The 23,738-nt window shown below is 36.8% G+C and overlaps 1 protein-coding gene and 1 long non-coding RNA gene across 3 annotated transcripts in view; both read left to right on the forward strand.

Annotated features, from left to right (window-relative positions):
- Positions 1-5,321, forward strand: part of LOC148127716 (uncharacterized) — a 35,878-nt gene extending 30,557 nt beyond the window's left edge. Inside the window, exons 3-4 of the long non-coding RNA XR_015744957.1 lie at positions 426-598; positions 5,143-5,321. This is a non-coding gene — a long non-coding RNA (uncharacterized LOC148127716). The remainder of the gene's footprint in view (positions 1-425; positions 599-5,142) is intronic.
- Positions 5,322-7,675: 2,354 nt separating this feature from the next.
- The window catches only part of AHI1 (Abelson helper integration site 1), a 72,797-nt gene continuing 56,734 nt past the window's right edge, over positions 7,676-23,738 (forward strand). The window contains exons 1-12 of one of the 2 annotated variants that reach the window (XM_026705536.2): positions 7,676-7,740; positions 8,938-9,003; positions 9,924-10,039; positions 12,097-12,695; positions 13,457-13,614; positions 14,982-15,201; positions 16,398-16,590; positions 17,245-17,340; positions 19,319-19,504; positions 20,023-20,178; positions 21,389-21,521; positions 23,231-23,354. In XM_026705536.2, coding sequence (XP_026561321.1) covers positions 8,994-9,003; positions 9,924-10,039; positions 12,097-12,695; positions 13,457-13,614; positions 14,982-15,201; positions 16,398-16,590; positions 17,245-17,340; positions 19,319-19,504; positions 20,023-20,178; positions 21,389-21,521; positions 23,231-23,354 — 1,991 coding nt within the window. In that variant the 5' untranslated portion in view covers positions 7,676-7,740; positions 8,938-8,993. Of the gene's footprint in view, positions 7,741-7,856; positions 8,248-8,937; positions 9,004-9,923; positions 10,040-12,096; positions 12,696-13,456; positions 13,615-14,981; positions 15,202-16,397; positions 16,591-17,244; positions 17,341-19,318; positions 19,505-20,022; positions 20,179-21,388; positions 21,522-23,230; positions 23,355-23,738 lie in introns of those variants that run through there. The other variant, XM_087940600.1, reaches the window with a different exon arrangement.

Raw genomic sequence — 23,738 nt, forward strand, 5'->3', positions numbered from 1 at the left:
TGGATGAGCTGCCTGCAAACAATGTCAATAAATCTCTCTCCCTGTCTCTTAATTAATTGTTTATTCCTTGAGCTTATTAAATATATATGTATGGGGTGTGTGTGTGTGTGTGTGTATTTAGTATAGCTCCATTGCCCCCTACAGGAAGCCGTGCACACAAAAATACTCTGCACTTCCAAAACTAAATAGTTTCAAAATATATGCTGCATTTGTGCTATTTAAAGTACAAAAAATGTTATTTCCTGAATGCAGCAGAAATAAAAGCTAAAGAGAATTTTTAGAAAGTACTGAATGCCATCAGTTTCTGGAGCATGTATAGCAGCCATACGTCTGGCAAAAAAGATGAGCACTTTGATGTAGAGGTTCACTGTTACTGTCACATGATCTCAACTTTGTTGTCCTTTTCCCGCCTCTGTGCATGGCAGTTGTACACGCACATCGCAGGGAATGCCATTCCTTTGGCAGTCCCTGGTTGCTTGGAAATCCTTCTGACAAGGACAGAAACGGTGGGAGAAGAGATGGAGGAAAGAGAAGACCAGCTAAGGATGCTGGATGTAATGGAATACAATTGAGATAACACAGCCAGAGGAATCACTAGGTAAAGGTGGTGGGGGGAAGTATTTTCCTTTTCACCCAGAAGTGGTATTCAGCAGGTCTGACCAATTCTGGAGAACCGGTAGCAGAAAATTTGAGTAGTTTGGAGAACCAGCAAATACCACCTCTGATTGGCCCCGCCCCCATCTATTCTCTGCCTCCCGAGTCCCAGCTGATTGGCTTGGTCCTTTAGGAGAATGGAGCTGGAAGGCAGGTTAGTGGGGTGGGGAGGGAATGGGATTTTGCAGTAACCTTCCCCTGCCAGGCCCACCAAGCCATGCCACACCCACCAAGCCATGCCCACAGAACTGGTAGTAAACATTTTTGAATCCCACCACTGTATTTCACCACTTACTGGCTTCTTAGGATTCTGGACACTGATAAGACCAGGTAATGGTTATTACAGATTTTCATAAAACTTTCCAAAATACACGTTGTTTTACAGTTGTTGGGTTTTTTGCGCTGTAGTAAGAAATAGGCTTTATCAAAATTGCTTCAAAATCTAGCATGAACGGCATTGCTTCCTAGTTTTGAAACCATGGTAGTAGAAATAATCACCAAGAACCAGGTTCAGGTCTATTCCCAGTCATGGAAGCGACCATCCCTTTCACAGAGGGATTGTTGCTATGGGAGAAAAACAATGAAGAGAAATCTCCATATAAGCTCCAGAATGATGAGATAACCATTAATTTGTCTACATAACCACTCACCTCTTTATACAGCAGCTAGCTGTGCTGTCTTCACCAAGCCAGTTAGATTGGTAGGATCTAGCTAACTCTGGCTGATCTAGAAAGGTAGCAGGGTCATAATATTAAGTGGATAGGAGATCATTTGCAAACTCCAAGGTGCAGGGTAGATTTAGCAAATTAAAGTTCAAATCTCACCAGGCTCAAGGTTGACTCAACCTTCTATCCTTCCGAGGTTGGTAAAATTAGGACCCAGATTGTTGGGGGCAATAGGCTGACTCTGTAAACCGCTGTAAACAGAGATGGTATTCAGCAGGTTCTGACCAGTTCTGGAGAACCAGTAGCGGAAATTTTGAGTAATTCGGAGAATCTGTGATAATCTTTCCCCAGGGGTGTGGAGGGAATGGAGGTTTTACAGTATCCTTCCACTGGAATAGGGAGTGAATGGAGATTTTATAGTATCCTTCCCCTGCCACACCCACCAAGCCATGCCATACCCAAGCCACGCCCACAGTACCAGTAGTAAAAAGCAATAGTGGCAGGCATGATACAAAGTGCCCCACCACCACCGAGGCCGCCATCTACACCGCTGCCGCCATCGCCCACCTGCTGACCCGGCCTGCACCCAGCACCATACCCAGGTCTGCAGCAAAGGCGCTTGGTGGGGGTAGGGAGCTCTCCGCACTCCGCCATGATCGGCCGTTAGCAGCGGCTGGTGGAGAGGTGTGGCTGCCCACAGGGTGCTCTAGGCGAGGGTGGGGGGGAGAAATTAAGTTACCCCCAAGACAGCCTAGCTGTTTTTTCGGGGGTCAAAAGAAAATAAGGCCTGGCCTTATTTTCTGAGAAACACGGTACATATTCTGAATTAGAAACTCTGTCTCATTCATAAACATGTCCTAGAAAGTCTAAGAATGAATCTGTTTTTTAATCCCCCTGACTGCTGCATATGACAAAATGATCAAGTGATGATAAGAAGTATTTGATTCACAATGCCTTGTGTAGTGAAAGGATGATGTCAAGAAAAACTGAGTCAGGAATCTATTTCAGTCCAGCTGTATTATTTTGAGATATTTGGATGCTGAACTTAACTGGACTTTGGGGTATCCTGGAAACATGCCTAGGATTTGATGCTATTTATTTTTTTAAATATAGTTTATTAATTTTTACAATTAAAACCAGTCACAATACAGACACAAATAAGCAAAAGAAAGAAAGAAAGAAAAGAAAGAAGAGAGAAGAGGAAGAGAGGGAAAGAATTTTAAGACAAGAAAGAAAGAAAGAGGTTACAGGATTAAAAGTATTCTTATTTTAACAGTTTGCAAGATCTTCTTTTGTTTTCATCACCTTAACTTGTGTCATATAACCACACCTGTTTTTAACTTATATCGTTACCTCGTTATTATGTATTGATACTTTTCTTTTATGCCTTATAATATATTATTTATCTTTGGTCAATCCAATTATACCAACAATTCCAGCTATCATAGTATAGTGAAGTGTCTTTGTTTTTTAGCGCCAAAGTCAATTTATCCATTTCTGCGCATTTTGAGATTTTTTCAATAATCATTTCTTCTGATGGAATTTGATGTTGTTTCCAGTGTTGAGCGAAGGCTAATCTGGCCGCTGTTAAAATGTGTATTGTTATGTATTTGGTTTTTTGGAAATTTGCTTATCAAAAATCCCTAGTAGGAAGGACTCTGGTTTGTATTCGATCTGCTCTTTGGTGATTTCTTCCAACCAAGTTTTGATTTTCTTCCAATACTTTTGGGTTTCTGCACAAGACCACCACATATGGAAAAAGGTTCCTTCTTTTTCCTACACTTCCAGCAATGCGGACTCATGTTGGGGTGCATCTTCGCTAACCTCGAAGGGGGGAGATGCCATCTATAAAACATTTTATAAAGATTTTCCTTGTATGCTGCCGATTTGGTAATCTTATTGTTTCTGCCCCAAACTTTCTCCCATTCCGCTAATGTGATGCTGCGCCCTACGTTCTTACTCCAAGCAATCATATTTCCTTTTACGATTTCTTCTTGATGCTATTTAAATAAAGTCCATTATCTAACTGCAGGAATGGGGGATGGGAGGAGATGAGCAAGGGGGTTACTGCCATTTCCTCTGTTTAAACACAGAGGAAATGGCAGTAACCCACTTGAAGGGATTGGCCCTTCATTTCCATAATCCACCAGTGACTATCCTCCCTCTTATTTATATAATACTATTCCTACAGCATGTTACCACTTGACTGTACTGAGCTGGAAGTAAAAGGAAACCAGATTTTAATTCCTTAATTTACTTTAGAATTTACTGGACAGTGGTGATACACGAGCTTTGTGGATCATTTATTTGCCCTTCAAAATTGCCTCATATGTTAAGTTGAAGGAAATTAACCCTAGGGAGTATTAGGCTAAGTACTATGCTAATTATGCTAAGTCTGCTTATATATCAATTCTACATTATAGGCAGGATCACATAGTCTGCAGGTTTTTGAGCTCTCAGGAACTCTTTTTGGGGGGGAAGAGGTATGAGAATTAGGTCAAAAAGGAAAGAAAAAGAAGATAGGGCAAACAAGCTAGGTATGTGAAATTAGTCTTTTGACATGTGTTTGGAATCTTGTATGTGCAGTGGTGGACTATATAGGCAAACCATAGTTTATTTTTTAAAATAATATTATTTCTATCCAGGCTAGAAACAAGGAGACTATCAATTCTAGTCCCACTTTGTGGATGAAAACCTGCTTGGTGACTTTGAGCTCTTTATCTCACAGGTTGTTGTGGGAAAAATGGGGAGGAAGGAGTATTAGGCACATGCATTGTCTTGAATTATTTATAAAAATAACGAGGGAAGAATAAAAAAAAACAAAATAAAGAATCTCTGTATGTTGGTTGCATAAGATAAAAAAATTGAAGAAAACAGGGGAACAGTCAAACCTAGCAGCTTTAGTCAGCCAGCAATTGAATCCTGAGATCTGAGTTTTTCTCGGTTTGCTTATTACAACTCTCAAAATAATGCTCGAAATAAGAAACTATTATAATAATAAAATAAAATGCAGTTATTTGTAGTTTTAGCTACATATCGAAAAGCATCTAAAAACCAGAAACTATTACAATATACAATATACTTTGTGCTTCCTTTTTTAAAAATATTGCACATATTAGAATTATAAACTATTCTAAATGATGCATTTCTTCAACAAAAGACTCTGTGCCCATTTTAACCACAATTTTAGGGTTCACACCAGCCAGCAAATGATCTTCTGGAAACTTGACTTTCTTCTGATTGTTGACATTTACTCTAAAATAAAATAGCTTCATTTCTGGGATGGAATTGTACCTGGTGAAAATCCCTATCTAAATTGCTAACGGATTATATTTATATTCATATGCTGCAGGATTCAGAGGGAGGACAAATGTTTGAATAAACAATGTTGTTGAATATTGGAAAATTCAATTGCGTTGCTTAGCATGTAAGCATAAGAAACCAAATAAAGAACAGAAAAGCAGCAAGTAAATATTCCATCTGATTGTTGAAATAGTTTGGGGGGGGGAACCAGCCTACAAAGACAGCAGTGTAATTAAGCATTATTTTTATTTTTCTGTTTAAAAGGAGTAATAACAGCACTTCTAGTTTTAAACACAAATGTAGGTTTTCCTAGAAATTCTGAAGTCTTCTACCTACTTCCTGCTATCCTATCTAACTGGATTATAGATGGGTTAGCACAGTCATTTCTGGTGAAATTATATTAGACTGAACATTTCCAATAAGTTACAATTCATATATAAGTATGCATCAAGAAATGAAGATGTTCATTAAAACAGTGAGTATAGAGCTTCAATTATCAATTTCATTTCTTTTCCCCCAGGAGATCACCTAAAATGGCCTAAAGTAGTAGAGCCAGTGTCACCTGTACAAACGACATCAATTAGAGGAATTACAACAATACCAAAACTTCATTCATTCAATTGAGTTGCTCATTTATATCCTATTAAATCTTTTTAAAGATTTAAGGCTGATGATACCCAGCTATATATTTCTACCCCCATTGAAATTAAACAATGCTGCCAACAGCCTACCTCAGTGCCTAGAGCAGGGAACTTCAAACTTGACAGTTTTAAGACTTGTGGATTTCACAAGTCTCCTCCAGTCATGTTCACTCAGGAATTCTGGGAGTTGAAGTCCACAAGTCTTACACTTGCCAAGTTTGAAGACCCTTGGCCTAGTGTGGAAGAGTTTAGATGTGGGAGCAAGACTACAGCTTCACCCTGGGAAGAATGAGTGGCTTTGGGTTTTGGGGCCACATGGATCTAGGAATTTGGTTTGGTTTTGGATGGGATTGCACTTCCTCAAACAACCCAGTGCCCAATCTGGGGAGCCTTTTGGACTCACAACTCCTACTGAAAGAGCAGGTAGCAGTTGTGCCTAGGAAAATCTTTGCCCAGCTTCAGACTGTGCACCAGCTGTGTTCATTCCTGGGATCAGAACTTCTATCCATAAGAGAATGTCATCTGGAGAGACCCAGGGACTTTTCTGATGCTATATCTTCCCTCTATGGAACATGATTTCCCTCCAGGGTTTGTCTGGCCCCAACCTTGCTGGTCCTCCAAAAGAATTTGAAGAAATGGCTTAGTCATTTGGCGTGGGATAGGAGTGAATTCGAAGCCCATAAAACCCCTGCGCTATTCTTGAATGGTTTGGCTCTCCCAGTGATGGTATTGTATTCTTTTTATTTAGCTGTTTGTAAAGTTGCATTGCTTTTATTTTTAAAAATCTTTTTGGTACTGTTTATGTTTAATTGCAAGCCTCCGGAGTCATGAGTGTGTGATAGAAATTGAATGAAATTGAATGAATAAATACACAAATAATAAAAACCACTTGGTCTAGGAGTTAAGCCAGCAGGCTGGAAACCAGAGAACTGTGAGTCCTTGTCCCATTTTACGCATGAAAGCCAGCTAGGTGATTTTGTACCAGTCACTCTCTCAAACCCAACTACCCTCACAGGGTTGTTGTTGTGAATTAGGGTTATTTATAAAAATAATGAAGATGGGATAAAAAGATATATACAGTAGGTAGGTAAGCAGATAGATAAAATAGACAGATAGATGTGGATAGTGAAGCACATTCTATGGCGTTTCATTCTCACTGTGTCTGCAAACTGCAGCTGTTGCACCCAGCCTAGTGTAAGACACTGTGGAGAGACTGTGAAGCAATGTTAGAGACTACATATAACAATCAGGAAGCAGGAAAGTAGCTTATCTTATAAAAAGCAATTCAATCTAGGTGGCAAACTGGGAAGAAATGTTCTTAGTCAATGGGTTTTTTTTTAATCTTGCAACTTTTGTTGGCGTCCACACACCTTAATGTTGCCAAGTTTGAGTTACTGCAAACCATTCAAAAAGACTGCCTTAATGAACTATAAATTAAGTTTATATCCTTTCCTTTATAATATTTATAATGTAAGTTTATAAATAAAATGTATATTCTGTTTGCAGTTTGCAAAATTCTGTATTTATCCCAAGCAAACCTAATTGAACGATGTGTAATTCTTGCTTCTTTCATCTTGAACAGCCAAGTATTGTACAGCTTAACACATAGAATGTAAAGATCTTGGAATCTCACTAACTTAATCTTAAGCAAGCCTTTCCAGATGAGGCTTCGAAGGCATGGGATAGATCAACATTTCTCAACCTCCATAACTTTTAAGATGTATAGACTTCCAACTTCCACAATTCTGGAAGTTGAAGGCCATCTAATCTTGAAATGGCTGAGTTTGAGAAATACAGAGATAGAGCCTCGTTCTTTTTCACAGCATGGCATCCTAATTCATGCCAACTCACCCAGCTTCTTTCCCTAAACCTGAAGCAATGCTGTCGTTCCTGTAAAAAGAAAAAAAGAGGATTGTGATGCCCCCTCCCCATCCCATTCTGCATGCTCTGCAATATTTTGGCTAGAAGAAGAGGTCACCGGCCAACACACAAAGCAAGCTTAAAGGTATATAATTTGGGATAACACCCTTTGTGGGAGTAGGAATTGATTTCCAGAAGAAAAATTACACACTACTGGAACCAGGAGCACTACTCAGGTGACCCTGTGAACACAGATAAACCTCCAAGTGCTTCAAGGACCCTCTAAAAGGAGGCAAATGGCCAACTGTCTGCGAGGAGTATAAACCCTTCCATTCCGCACTATCCTGTCAGAGCTGAAGAAGCTTCTTGGATGAGAAGCGAAACGTCTTCAAAGACAAAACAAGAAAGTCCAGTTGCCTCCTGAAAAAAAAAACAGCTTCGGGACAAGCTTACAGAAGGATCAGGCTCTCTGCTACGCACAGGGCCTCCGCCAGCCGAGCTCTCTGCTTGGGGGAGTCACGTGAGGGCTCCGCTCCGCCTTCCCCGCCTCGGGCTCCTCCTGCTTTCGTTGCGGGGCAGCTCGATCCCTTCGCCCGCCCTCCGCCGCGCCTCCGGCGGTAGGTATCCGGGTAGGGTTGCCGTTTGCGGGAGTGGGCTTTGGCCTTTGGCAAGGGGCGTGTTCCTTTCTCGGCTCTTCCTGCTGAGGAGGTTCGAGGGGGCTGCGCTTAAGGGAGCCCGGCGCCTGCGCTGGGGGAGCCATGTCATTTCCTTTCCCTTAAAAACAAACCGAGATCAATTCTCTCGGCCGGCTGGTCCGTAAGCCAGGACAGTAAATCAACATCGACCCACCCATCCCGCTTTGCCCAGCTTGCAAAAAAAAAAAAAAAAAGCCTGGCAGAGCGGGGTCGCGGCCGGCGGGGTGGGTGGATGGGTCCAAATCTGCTTTCTGGCTGACTTGGTCCTGGAGTAAGCGGGTCCCGCGGAGGGTTGGATCCCGAGTCTGAAAACGGTCGCGGTTCTGATAGGAGGCAGAAGCCTTTCGAGGAAGGCGGAAAGCCGATGAAGCGGAGATCTCACCGAATGTTCAACCGAGTTGATTGCAACCTCTCTTTGTGATGATGCCGGTTGGTTGGTTGTTAAGGGCTTACGCGTGCACAGCCCTAGGCGCAGAATCTTCGGACGCCCGTGTATAATGCGAACGTGGGAAACACGTGGCCTTCCAGGTGTTAACTTAGCCACGACATCCGATGTCGGGTGACTTCATGAAATCAGGAGTTTAAGTAGCATCTGGAAGGGTCGGGTGCCTTGGAAGGACCTAGGCATCTCTCCCTCGTCTCATGTTGCTCAAGGGAGTTTTAAAACAATCCTTAGGCGTATTTAATCGGTTATGCGTTTACAAACCTTTGTACTCTGTTATAATTGCTTTTGGAAATCAGGGTTGGTGAGCTTCGGTGAACTGGTGAAATAAAGAACACGAAGTAGCTTCCACAGAACGCTGTTTTCATATTTTTTAAGGAAAAAAAAATCAAATTACATTTCTACATCAGAAGTTTTTTAACAGTTCAAGAGAACATACAAAATATTCCCTCCTCCAATTTTATTCCCTCAACAAATCTGAGAATATTGTAGGATGGGCTGTGAGGTAATAGCAGCCAAGAGAGAGCTAGGCTGAAGATGAACTTGAATATGCATTTTCCTGTCTTAGTCTAACATAACCATTGACTTTACAAAATGTTTTGGTCTTGTTTTGTTTATTGGGATTGAATACAACTTATTTTCATTAATAGTAACACATATTCTGTTTTTATATGCAGAATGAAGAACTTGGACAAAGAAAAGTTTAATAGTTTCATATTTGAAAGATGTGAAAATGCCAGCAGGTGCAAACTGTTTTTGTGTTTTTATATATTTTGCACAATCTATAACATTTTTAAAAAAATCCAAAACAAAACTATTTACTTTTAAGTTTTCTTGCTTTAAAGAATATTATTTCTGGTGCAGACTTTACAAAACATCGTACATATTGGCAAAGAATTTCCTATTAAAGAGGTTTTTCAATGTGTAATTCTCATGCTGTTCTCACAAAATTGCTATTTTGTTATTTCACATTTCTGTTATTGCTGTAGTTATTGTTTATTTTTTATATTTCTATATTTTACTAATATTGTGAACTGCCTGGAATTTTATAGAGATAAGGTAGGAGTAAAGCAGACATGGCCAAGCTATGGCCTATGGACCACATGCAGCCCTGGAAAGCTAGTAATGTGACCCCACAAGCTTGTAAACTTTTAACATAGGTGCTTTATATACATTAATTATATATTTTATATGTGGCCCAAGATAATTCGTCTTCTCTGAATGCAGCACAGGTAAGCCAAAAGGTTGGACACCCAATGATGTAAAGGCATTAAATAAATGGTGGCCCATAAGACATATGTGACACTTACATATTCAGATACTCTGAAGCCATTATTAATGATGTCTATAGAGATTCTCAGTCATCCAGGTCATGGTTGCCCCAATGGTGCTTTTTCTTCAGACCTGAAGAAGCTTCTTGGATGAGAAGCAAAATGTCTTCAAAGAAAAACCAGAAAGTCCAGTTGCCTCTTGAAAAAGCACTTTTGGGACATCTATTAATTATATGTTCCTTTTTGCAATAAGGCCTGGTGTACTTCTTTGTTTTTTACAATTCCATGCATGGAATTGTTCATTCTAAGTTTCTTTTATATATTACTTGGAAATGTGGTAATCTATCTTATCTAATAAACTAAGTTATCAAATTGTTTTTTAAATTTCCCAGTTGAGAGCGAAGCCAAGGCAAAAACTAAGGTTCGTTTTGAAGAAATATTCAGGAATCATGCTGATCTAATTGAGAAAAAGAAAATAAAAAAGAAACAGTTCCCAGAGAATATTGTGGTGAGTTGAATATACTTATCAATAAATGTTTGTTTACATCCCAAAAAGTGAAAGAATAGTATTTCCAAAATCACCTTCATAAATAGTGACAGGGAGTTTTGATTATCCTTTACAGGGTCAATACATTTTGAAGGACATGGATTGGTGAAGCTTCATAGTTTTATACCCTCACCCCCAAATTATTTGCTCCCTTTTAGAGTATAAAAAAAGTTATAACTTGAAAATACACTTTGAAATTAAAGACTCTTGTTTCTATAATTAGTGTTATTACGGTGGGATGTCATGATTCTGTTTTATTCTTTTCCTTGCACCACAAGTGGGCTACATTTGAAAGTCATGTTAGCATCCAGGAAAAGTGCCTGATGAGCAGAAGTTTTGTTTCCAAGAGACATTTTCAGACTAAATGAACACAATATGCAATCTTTGTTAATGTCCCTTCCTCTAAAGTTATGATTTTTGTACCCTGAAAATATGCTCTGAAGGCTAAGGATCTGCACATGGTGAAGTGCAGGATGAGGGCAGCAGAATGGATAGGAAGAAAGACCAAGGGGAAAGTGGTTTTTATTCCAGGAAAACTATTGTAATATTTGGAACGGCCAACTCTGTATGGTCCAGAGGAGAAATTCACAAAATTCTCTTTAAAGTTTGTCCTCAGAATGGTATGTTTTGCACATTCCTTAATTTATTTCCTTGTCTGATTTGGCATGCTCAGGTCAAAAATATCCTTTAAAATGTGCATTGTTAGGACTTACAGATTCATAAATTCATAAATTCACAGATTTATAAAAGAGGATTTGATATTTTTTTTTTGCTGGCAGAATAAGTTTAGGAATGCTTTCAGAACATATTTTTCAGCAAATACTGATTTTACTCCTCTTTCCTTCATAATCCTTTCATCACTTTGTCTCTCAAAAATGTGTATTTCTTGCAAGCCAAATTTGGTATTTTCTATTTTTACATTGTGGGTTTTTTTGGTACAGATTTAAGAAACTTTTGTGCATGTTTATGCTGGACATTGTCCTGAAATTTGGTCTAATATAAAATTGGATGGAAGTATTCCAAATAAATAATGCAGGCAGTAAAAATCCACATGATTTTTCTTTACAATTACCACTAATAATGATAATTTGAAGTGATGTGCTTTTGTTCTGAAGTGTAATGTGCAAGAAAGGCACAGGAACATTTTTATTTATTCTAAATAAAGTGAAATCTTGGAATAAGCATACATAAATTCCAAAGAACAGTTTTACAAAAGCAGTGTCCAGTGGCCTTAAGAAGAGAAAGACAGGATTTATTTTGAGAGAAAAATAAATTGGTAGCGAGGTTCAAAAATGAAAGTTATAGTAACAGTTGATACAGAAAAGGAAACACCAGAAGGTGATTAGGAAAGGAATGGAAAACTAGTTTAGACAAAATAAATCAGAATTTTTACGCTGTTAAAATAGAATATGTACATATTTATAAATAAGTTTTAATTATATCCAGGTCTTTTGAAATTGAATTAGATCTTTCAGTTTCCTGACAAAATATATCTTATATAAAAGAAGTGCATATAACTCTGTTTATGGTAATTTCAGATTACCAGATTGCAGTGTGGATATATCCCTTTTTAAAAGTTTGAAAATCAAATGTTTAAACTATCCTGATTATTATGAGCTTCTTTTGTTAAATATTATTTCAGTTACTAGGTCTGTGGTCAGTAAATTAATACCTTTTCAACAAGTAATATTTATGTTCGGTATAAACACAGCATATTCTTTTCATTATACTTGAATATATGTTTTTCAGAATGGCATGCTGACAGCAATTTTGCAGGGGCTCAAGAAGACTTGAGGGGATTTTTCTTATAAGAGTTACACTAAAAACTTGTTCAAAACTATAATCTTTTCATATTTTATATGAATTCCATCTGTTGGTTGACTCTTGTAGTACAAATAAATCTTAATTGTTCCCCTTCAAACACTAAAAATGAAATATTAATAAAAGATAATATTTATTTTTTATAATAATTGCATATTAGCGTACAGATAAATGGCTTCCCAATGTTTTGATTACAGTTGGAGACATTTAAAAATCATCTGACCAAAGGAAGCGAAAATGAGCCCATTATCAACAACACATATAACCCCGACGAAAGTAGTCCACGGATCCCAAAATGTACGTTGAGAGATAAAGCATCAATTGAAGAAAAAACGAACGATGTTGTTAGCAGAGGGGAAAGCAAGCAAATTGGGCTTAAGAAGAAGAAAAAGGCAGCCCTACAGAAACAACTTAATGAGGAAGAAAAAGTATCTGAAACAAAGTTAGACAGTTCTGAAAAACAGATTCAAGTTTTTACAAAGAAAAAAACAGACCGTGTTTTGCAGGCAGATGCAGCTCATTGGAAAGGTGATATCAACATGAAAGGTGCCTTGAGTGGACTACGAGACAGATCAGAATTAGATGAGGAAGAAGAACAGTTAATTCAAGCCTATGAACAGCAAGTGGCTGAGGAAGAAGCAAGTGCCATTAAGAAAAAAATAAAAAAGAAACTTCAAGAACAGATGTCTGAATTCATTCCCAGCATTCAAAGCCATGAAACAGTATTGAACAATGAAGTGAGAAAAAAGAAGAAAAAGAAAAAAGAAGTACTGGTTCCCTCTGAATCTCAAACAAGGTATAATAGTAAGTGATACATTTGTATGGATGTAAGATTTGTGACAGCTGTTTGGGTTGCATTATTGTTGACATCAGAAATAATTCCATATGGCTTTGGGAAGAAAATGTAATGGCTCTGTCATACTGAGGAAAAAAAGGACATTCAGTGAACCAGTTTTATCTCCTTGCAAAACTATACTGGGATATGTAAAGAAGAAATGACAGAATAGGTAGTTGGAGTCAGGTTTGATAAGAGATATAGAGATCCTGCCCATTATGCTCATAAGTAATTTTTGGCAAAAAAGTAAATTGTGGCCACATGGCCATGTGACTGCAAACTGCCACAAATGCAGCCTAGTTGCCAAACACCTCAAATGCAGTCATTTGACTAGGGAGAGGCAGCCGTTGGAACTTTAGGGTTTTAAGTGCCTTTGGGGAAGTCATAATTTTGAATTATTGCTAAGCAACTGATCACAAGTTGAGGACTTCTGTAACAATGAAGAACCTTCCTTGTCATGATGCTTAGATTCTTAGTCATCCCTCAGTTTGTGCTTCATCATGATTCTGAGCTTATCCTACCACAGATCCAGCTTGATAGGATGAGATTTTTAATAAACTTTTCCTGAACAAACTTTGTGTGGGTGAGTTGTCTCAGTTAAATCCATTCAAGCCAGCTCGAATGTGTATGTTTTTTGCCTACGTTAAGAATGTAATTATTAAACCATTAAGTCTGGGTGTATATTTAAAATCCTTGTTAACCCCATGACTTCTTTCATTCAGTGCAATGTCCCTGTCTGAATTACAACATGAGCCAGAGGAAGAAAATACCAGGAAAAAGAGATCTTTGGAAAGGCCATTTGTATCCAAATCTAAAGAAGGGGACCTGTTAATAGAGCAGGAAACAAAAGGCAAAAAAGCAAAAAGAAAATCCCCCAAAGGTTTGTGTGACTAATAATGGAGTATTTTATATGTTTTCTAATGGAAGTAATTCTCAGTTAAGGGGCCTATAGTGTGTAACGTTGCCCAAATTGCCCCATCTTTGTGGTATAAAAATCAGAACAGAAATCCACTGATTTTGTATTAGCAAGATTGAGATGATGGTTCCTGCTTGCATTTAAGAAGATCTGGTTATTTTCACAGGCATTGGGCCAGGATGTTGTGTATGCCAATTGTTGAGTTTAAGTTGTGTTTCTAAATAGTGATAGGGCTGTTTTAACAATATCAACATAATAAGAGCCAGTTTGGTCCAGAGCAGGGGTGTCAAACTCAAGGCCCACAGATAGGATCTGGCCTGTGGGTGCTTAAAACTGACCTGCAGGGAAATATCAAAGGACCTGCCCAGGGTGCCTCTGGTAGTGAAAATGGGTCATGGGGTGCCACGCATGGCTCCCGCACACCCTGTTTTCAGCCTGGACAGCCTCCTGCAGCACTCTGCCAGCCAAAATGGGCATGGGGAGCTGCGCATGGCCTCCGCCCATCCCATTTTTGGCCTACACGGCCTCCTGCACCACACTACTGGCCCTGCCCCATTTTGGCTGGCAGGGTGCTGCAGAAGACATCCGTCCTGTCCCATTTCCCTCCCCCATATGACCGGCCCATGGAGAACTACTATGTTGATCCAGCCCTCAAAGAAATCCAGTTTGACACAGTCTAGAGGATAAAGCATCAGGCTAGAAAGCAGGAGACTATTAGTTCAAGTCCCGCCTTACCTAGCTGGGTGACCTTGAGCCAATGACTCACTCTCAACACAACACACCTCAAGGGGTTGTTGTGGGGAAAATAGTAGGAGGAAAGTGTGTTGGATATGTTTGCCATTTTGAGTTATTTGCAAAACTAAATTATAAAATAATAATAAAGAAAAATACTGGCCAGAATTGCCTCGAACTGCTAGATAGGTGGCACAGAACTTTAGCTAACTCCTTACTGTTGGGTTTTAAGGGGTGAAATATATGTTTTAAGCCTCGAGAGACTTAAGGTACCCACTTTACAATTTAAAACCCCAAAGCACCTAGCCATCTCTAGTCAGGGCTGCCAATTTTATTCCTGTCTGTCTTGGTATCTTCATGAAATCACTAAGATTTCTGACAGCTCCCAGGCAGTAGTACTTTCCATGTTAAAGTGTTTCCGCTGTTGAATCATTCAGGACAGCTGTTATGCATGGAAAACATGATCTGACTCATAATGAATGAGTTGACTGAACATTCATTTAAGACAAATTTTTAAATTGTAGGTTTACTGGTAATTGCAGCAATAAACTTAAAGTAGTTCTCAGTTTTTACTAAAGCCTATTTTTCCTTTTTCTTAGCTCTAGAAGAAGATACTGAAAACATGACAGAAAATACCTTACACATGACTTCTGGGAATCTTTCACCAGAATCAAAACCTGACTTTGATGATAACCTTGTTTTAGGGGTTTACATCCATCGAACTGATCGACTTAAAACTGATTTTATGGTATCCCATCCAATGGTTAAGGTTCATGTGGTTGATGAGAAAACCGGTTTATATGTGAAGAAAGAGAATAGGTGATTTTACTGACTTACTGTAGATTTTTTAAATTCTTGATGTTAATTAATTTGTCCATGAGAAGCTCAGATAAACTTAGTTTTTGTAGATCCACATAGGTGTATATAACCCATTAAATGAGGGTCATTCGATTAATCAAAAATGTGTCAAATAAAAATATAGCTTGTTTAATATTCCTTTATTATTTCTGCACTACAGCACTCATTAGCTGAACAGAATTGAGGTTCTATGCTTAAGCAGTTTCAGATGGAGTCAGTATTTGGATTTTGGATTGCAAATTGGAACTTTAAAGAATGTATCATTCTTTTGTAATTTCAAATAATAATTCTCATTGCCAGTTGAATGTAATGCAAATACTGTTGGTAAATTTGTTGAATGGTCAGATAACAATAGATATAATGAATATTCATTTCAGATAACAATAGATGTAATGAATATTCATTTCAGCCTGTAAAATATGCACAGATTCTCTCTAGGATAATAATCTTGGGATTTTTCCAGAAAAATCATATTAAGAGTTTTGATGATAAGATCAAAAATGTATCATGGCTGGAGTCAATATTACAGTATATCTAAGTATCTGCAATATTTAGAAAAAGTGGGGGGAAAGAAATTACTTATTCCCTAATCTCTAATATTTGCTGCTATCTTATGCACAGGGAACAAGCTTCATTGAACTTTTGACAATTTTAGCCTGCAAACAAAACCTGTCATAGATTTCATATGAAGCACTTTCCATTGCAGTATGCCTACGATATTTTAACCATCTGTTAGAAATTGTTTTTAAGTGATAACGAATAAATGAAGATATTCAACCTTCTATTTTTTATCCTCTAAGGTTAGCCTTCTGTGATGTTCTGTAACATTTGACCTGCACCAAACACATTAATTCACTTTTTTGTATTTCATTGTGGTTTGGACTTTGCTAAGAATAATTGAATAAATTCACTATATTCTGATTTGCTCAAAAGGCTAAATAACCTTCAATGTTATTTGTTTGTTTTTGGTTTAGGCCAGTATATGAACTAATCCAGAGGAAGACCCCAAAGACAAACAAATCTCATTATGCCTTGAAGTGGGTCATTTAAGCCAATTGACAGTTGGATGTTTTTCTATTCAATTAAAGCTACTTACTCTGTAGACAATTCTAATAGAAACAAGCCACAACTCAGTTGCATGTATTGTTTTTATATAGCAGTCGACAAGTTTCATCCTTCTATGAACAAGAGAAAGTAGGGCATATTCTTCCTATTATGACCCAGCCGTACGATTTCAGACGGTTTAAATCAACTCTACCAGAATGGGAGGAGCAAATACTATTCAATGAACGTTTTAACTATTTTCTCCAAGATGCTGAAGGGAGCCCCAGAGTAATTCTGTTTTTTGAGGTAAGGAATGACTCCTTGATCATTTCCATTTTATCTTCCGTTCTTTTTGGCAAATACTCTTATGGGTAAAATGCACAATTTCAAAACTGGATTGTCTTGGAATGATGCACTTTGGTGGTGGAAGCAGACCAGATAGTCTAATTGCATAAGAACATTTTCATTTTAAAAAAATCAGACAGTTTGTGAAATTTAAAGATGCACGTAGGCCATTTTTGCAACATCAGAGAGTACAATATTTTATTTTCGGTCTCCTAATAACCTAATTATCTGTTTTACTGCTTAACTGAATACTTGGTGGGAAGGAGACAAATTTAGAATCAAAGCAAAAGTAAAGGAATGTCATCTGGGAAGTTTCTTCAATCCATAACAACAGCCTCCATCTAGTTTGTATATATGCCTTTAAAAGCATTTTCATTTGGTGAAGCTCACATCCATTGTTTTTCTGGCATCCTGAGTGAGATCAAATACAGCAAGGCTTTAGATTGTTGTTCTTTATATATCTCAGTTGTTTATTATATTTGCCACAAGAGGTCTTTATCATAGGAAAGTAATATGTACAAAAGATTTAAGAAAAATCCAGCAAAATTAGCTTGTATTTTCTATGACTGTAATTACAGAAATGTAAACTGAATAAAATGTGTTTTCTACTTCCAGATCCTTGATTTTTTGAGCATGAATGATGCAAAGGCCAATTTTGATATTCAAGCTCAGGAAAGCGGCTTTCGTAAAATCTCTTGGGCATTTCTAAAGGTTTTTATTTTTTATTTTAATGGAAACATTGTACTGATGGATTAAACAAGTCTGAGCAAAGATAAATACAAAAATTGCTTTTTGTATAGTCAAAGAATAGACTTTGTATATAGTCAGAAAATTAGTCAAGATATATTTCAACTAGTTTACATTCAAAAAATTTGCAATTTGCAAAATACAGCAGATCAAATATCAATCCATCCGCATTATTGAAAAGTTGGATGGAAGATTTTCACAATTATTTCTGTTTGGATTTTTGATTAAATATGTGGTGGTTATGCTTGCTTTCCTGGATTTATTCTGGCACCATTTAATGAAACACAAAGCCAGCTTCTTTCTGATTCAGTAATGATGATAGAAATACAAATTACAAAATCACCAGATCTAATTGGAAAGTATCGTCAACTATCTCTTGGCTGTGTGACGTCATCGTGAGCCCCAATTAATGTGATAGCAATATTTTTGCATGCATCATTTTATCTACTGTATGTTGTGTAATTGATTTTGACCTGAGTGCGTGGAGTTGTGCATGTAGCACTTCTCTTCCATTTTTTTAAACCAAACAGGTCTTTTCTTGGGTCATGCTGCAACTGTGGAGGGCAACTATGCCCCCAATTGGTCAAAAGAGCATCAAAAACTTGTCTCTTCATCTTGGTGGTGGGTGAAAAAGAGTGACAACCCTGACTTCATCCATCCATCGCACTTACTATCTTTCATTTTTTATTGATGACTGTTGCAATTGCTTTGTTTTGATCTGCCCACATTCATTGGGATTTGGGCCTAGTTGTCTTTTCACAGCTGCCATTCTTAGTTGCTGAAATAGAATAAATTTTCATTGGATGATAATTTTTACAAAATGTTTTTGCCCTATCTCTTTTGACTCAACTGTTATAGTTAAACCTACAGTCTGGAAATTATAGTATGAACATGACTCTTTGCATCCCTTCTGAATAAAAATTAAGAACTGTACGGTAGAAATAACTTTGGCATAACCTAGCAGGATTCATTTATCAAGCTGTAGGAAAAGGATAGCAGGCACTGGCATTCCATTGGTTCTGGTGGAAACAGTTGGATCTAGTTCAGAATCAACTAATTGGCTCTTAATGTTTAATTTTAAGCATTGACATTTGAATGTCTATGGAGAATCTTGGTTATCCCAGATCATGGTTGTCCCAAAAGTACTTTTTCAAGGGGCAACTGGTCTTCTTTATTTTTCTTTGAAGACATTCTGCTTCTCTTCCAAGAAGCTGCTTCAGCTGTCTGCAAGAAGTATAAACCCTTTCATTCCCCACCATCCAGCCAGAACTGAAGCAGCTTCTTGGATGAAAAGTGAAACATTTTCAAAGGAAAACCAGAAAGTCCAGTGGCCTCTCGAAAAAAGCACCTTTGGGGCATTGATACACGACTGTTCCTTTTTTATTTTACTTTTGTTTGTGTCTGTATATGGATTGTGTTTTTCTGATAGGAAACGTGTGGTTCATTGTTACTTCAATTAAACTGCTGTTAATTGTTATTATTACTTCAATGTATTTGGAAGCTCAAAAGAGCTTGGGGAGAGCTTTTATTTCCCCCTCAAAATAATCCTATGAGGTAGATTGGTTTGAAAGAGACTAGCCTTAATACCACCTAATGAGTTTCCATGGTTAGGGTGGGTTGATTCTGTGTATCCCTAGTCCTAGTCCAGTACCTTAGCTGCAATACCACATTTGGATATTAGAATTAGAATTCTTTATCAGCCAAGTATGATTGGACACACAAGGAATTTGTCTTGGTGCAAATTCTCTGTGCGTAAAATAAAAGATACATTCATCAAGAGTCCAGAATCATAATAAGGTACGTCATTTAGTGATAGTCATAGGGTACAATAAGCGATCAAATGACTATATGATTTTAGAGTGCTGTTATTTGTCCTTTCATCAATAAAATACCTCAGAGTAATGTATGCTTTTTTCCATCTTAATTATTTGGTCATTTTCAGCTTGTTGGTGCAAATGGAGTTCTGAACGTCGGTGGAAAAGTACGTCTTCAGTTGTATTCTCCTCCTCCAAGGACCAGGTCACAACTTCACGTGGTGGAAGTATATGACTGGTGGGCAAAGTGTCCTAGAAACAATTACCCTTCAACATTGTATGTGACTGTAAAAGGCATTAAACTTCCTGATCATGTATGTTAACTTAAGTGTCTTTAAAATACATTCTGTAACCATGACAAAACAATGTTTCTTGGCCTTTTTATTATTAGCTGTGGAGAGAAAAATATTTCCACTTCTGTGAAATTCTGAAATTTCTTGTCTTTAATTATCCCCTTCCAGCAATCTAATATAGTTCTGTTTTATGCTATAAATAAATTAAAGAATGTGCTGTTGAACAGTGAAATAACTACACTTTGGTAAAAATGGTAGACTACCTGGGAAATTTTCCTCTTTTTTATTTTTCAAAGAAGACCGCTAAAGCTGAGGTGTATTGGTCAGATTTTGCTTTAGTGAAGTTGATTAATAGTAATTGTATTGCTATTGTGTTTTGATAAACTGGATATAGCTAGTGATTTAAAGGTATAGGTTTAGAAAGCTTCTTTATCTTATAGTATTCAAAGAGATTATCCTTAGTGATTTGACTCATTGGGTATTCATACCAAGACTCTTATTTCTGCTTAGAATGATATGATTTCATATATTTTTTCTAGGTAAACCCTTCTTTGAGATCTATGATGGCTATTCAGCAAGAATATCATAGCACATCATTCTTGGATCTACAAAATGATACATCCAAAACAATATTGAATTCTGGAACTCAAGTGAAAAAGGAAGAACCATTTAAGTGGTCAAAACTTCCTGGACAGGTAAAAACATTTTCAAATAACTTTTATACATTTTGATATTAGCCTTTTTTTAAAAAATCAAATTATTGTTATAATCTTACTTTAGTGAACTTTATAGAAGCAGGAAGGACTTTTGGTTTCTTTTCCAGTTTTTATTTGAGAAATGTCTAGTGCTGTTTATGACTAGGTGAATAGCAGATATTTTGCAGTAAAATACAAAACCTGTATTATTAAAATAGGATTAGTAGAAAAAATTAATTTAGTAAATTTAAGAAAATAGACTGCTACTTAAAACACTAGTAATAGTTTGAGTAGTCTTAATATTTTCATTTCTTTGGGCCTGCTAAAGTGCTGTTTCAAACACCAGAATTCTGTTTGGAAATTGAAGGAAAAGCTTTAAGCCTATATACCTTTTCCTCCCTTTGATATAGAGAAAACAAATGATGAACTGCTATTCTAAAATGTAGTTATTGCAAGATTCATATTGAAGTGTCAGTGACCCCAAATTTAAAAATGCATTTGTTCAGGGCCAAAATTAATGTGTTGATAAATGACTGACCTTTTTTCTGAAAAAACAAAACAAAAACACAACCCTATTGTTGTGGGGTGCATATGGGTGCAATTTGCTGGAAGCAACATAGAGAAAGGCAGTATAAGTAAAAATAAATGAGGCTGGATCCCATTCAAAAATATATTCTAAGTTGAGATGACCCAATTGCCTTTTCTTCGTAAAATAAATGTCTTTTATAAATAATGTAGCACGATAGAAAATTTGGTCGCTCATAAGAAACATGAATTAGAATGTGGAGGGAAGCAGGAGAGAAACACTGCTTTAGGGATTAAGTGCCAAATGTGAGGTATGTTCCTGATTTTTTTAATTTTTATATATATATCTATCTTTTAAAGTTGTAGCGACGTTTCAGCAGAATCTCATCTGCTATCATCAGGCTTGTATATTGTGTTCGTCTGTATATAATTTCATTACCTCCAGTTTTTCATTACCTTTTTCGCTTTCCCCTTATATGAACCTAGTTTAGGCAGAAAAAGCATGATGGCATACCTCTGTTCCTCAGAAGTCTATGTCATAACCAATTTGTTATATGAAACTATGAAATGTTTTCCATATATATATATATCTATTTACACACACACACACACACACACACACACACACACACACAGAAAATAATAATATATTTAAGCAAGCTTACAGTTTGCTTTGGATCTACAGGTGTGTCGATTGCCAAACAAGTACCTTTTTTCCTTGAAAGCAGGAGATATGGGATGTTTCTGTATTCGTTTCTCTGAAGATGGACGGACATTAGCAGCGGGTTGTGCAGGAAGAGATGGTTATCCCGTTGTTTGTAAGTGACAGTATCAAGGCCTTCTTTCATTTTAACCGCCCATCTATGTATACAGTGAATTGTTTGGAGGGGAACTTTTTCTTCTTTTTATTCTTGAAAGTTGATTGATTATTCAAATGTAAAGTATAACCAAATGCTAAAGGGTACTTTTTAATCCTTTCTCCTTGCATGACAGTTTTTTTAGTGGTGTTCTCTCAGAGTAATTCAAGTGATATCAATAAATCTTTCCACTTTCCTTTCTTCTACGTCCTAAAAACTTTCAGTATTCAGCTACCATTATTTGTAATTCAAAGTCATACAATCTTAATATTACAATCTATCAAAATTAGACTCATGTAACTTCTGAATGATAAAACATTATTTAGAACATCAAATTAATGGATTTATAATTAATCTAATGGCTCAAATTTGTTGTGAGTTCCCCAATCTTGTATCACTAGAACGTGTTCAGTCTAAATTTTCAAGAGCAATTTTCCAAGTTCCTCACTTGGAATGCTTCACTACAAATGGTGGCTGGAATAGTGAGGATGGAGGTTAGAATATGGCGAATGATATTCTTTTTTTTTTTGTCTCTATGTATTTTTCTTAACTATCCTGACGTCAATTTAGTTTTGTTTATTGGATATTTGAATAATAGTTTTCTTGTGCTAGTTGATGATTGCAATGACATTAAATTAGTAAGATATCAGTAGTTAAATTAGTAAGTCCTCATCCCCTCCAGAAATATTTCAGTGAAAATATTCACTCTTCAACTAATTATGTGTTCTTTTCACTAAGCCATTGTTCGCTTAATTATGGCTTTTTTTGTAGTTGGTTAAATTGATACATCCTGATAAACTTTAAGTAAAGAGTTATAACGATGGCTGGATTTATATCACATTTAAACTATCTACTGTGAATTTGCATGTTGTGTGAACCTCACTTGTCACTGAGATAATTTAAATATAGAAAGTAATATAAAAGAAAGCATGCAGGTTGTATTAAAAGGAAATAAATGGTGAACAATAGGCAGTATATAACTATGAACAACAGAAAAGTGAAATACTGTTTTTTTTCTTCATCCACATTGGTTTTATGATGCTGTGTACTGAGGTCTATACTTTAAATACTCACTATTACACTTTCCATCCACTAGATGGTAGTAAACAGATAGCTGAGTGTTTACTTAAACTTAGGTGCCAGTAGAGCTGAATGAATTTCTTTAGGAAAATAGATTACTTTGTTGTGATTATTATCACAAACACCAGTTTTATGAAATTATTTCCTTTTATTCATAGAATTATTATAACATTTATACCGCATCCTGTGCAGCGTATGGGTGGCTTACATGTTTTAAAACACAAGAACACAATCATAGCCATAAACCAATGTCAAATAAAGCAGCTCAGTAAACTGGCATTAAGAATCATAACATCATGTTACAAACTACATAGAAATCACCAGCAAAATATTTTAACCCTCAAATATATGATGAAAAAGAATAATTTTGCCTGCCTTCCTAAAAGTAAGAATGTGTTAGCCACTCTTAACCTCTGATTATTGGTTTAATACTGGCAAAAATAAAGTCTTCATCACCATGCTATCTAACACTCATAATGCTTTATGTAAAGAATCCTCTTCAAATTCAGATGTTGTTTACTTGCTTCATGTGTTTGCTTTATGCCGTGCATTTTTAGATCCTTAAAAGATTCTATTGTGCTCTTTATTAGTGTATGAGATTCCTTCAGGGTGCTACCTAAGGGAGTTCTATGGACATCTGAACATTGTGTATGATCTTTGTTGGTCAAAGGATAATCAGCATCTTCTTACTGCTTCCTCAGATGGCACTGCAAGGTCCGTATCACTAACATTCTCTTGTTAAAATTGAGGTATGCAGCATACCTGAAATGAAAATTGCCCCAAATTTAAGACAGTCATACACCCATCAGAAGAGGAGATGGGGAAAAAAAAATTAAAACAGCAACAGAATACCCATTTATCAATCATGGGTTGCCAAGTCTAGTGAAGCCAAGTCCCCAGTAAATAGTATTTAAATAGCTTCAGACCTGAGTATGACCTAATGTATCCATCCTCTTATACATGCTTGCAAAAGGCACTCTCCCAAAGAGACAAAATGAGGACAAACAGTTACATTCATACCAAGTAAATAAATAATCATGATATGCAGAATGTTTCAAATGTTAATTTTTTTCCAACAGATTTTATAAAGCCCTGCTT

Source organism: Pseudonaja textilis, chromosome 1, assembly GCF_049901715.1.
Source record: "Pseudonaja textilis isolate UNSWEBS1 chromosome 1, rPseTex1.2, whole genome shotgun sequence".
Lineage (NCBI taxonomy): Eukaryota > Metazoa > Chordata > Lepidosauria > Squamata > Elapidae > Pseudonaja > Pseudonaja textilis.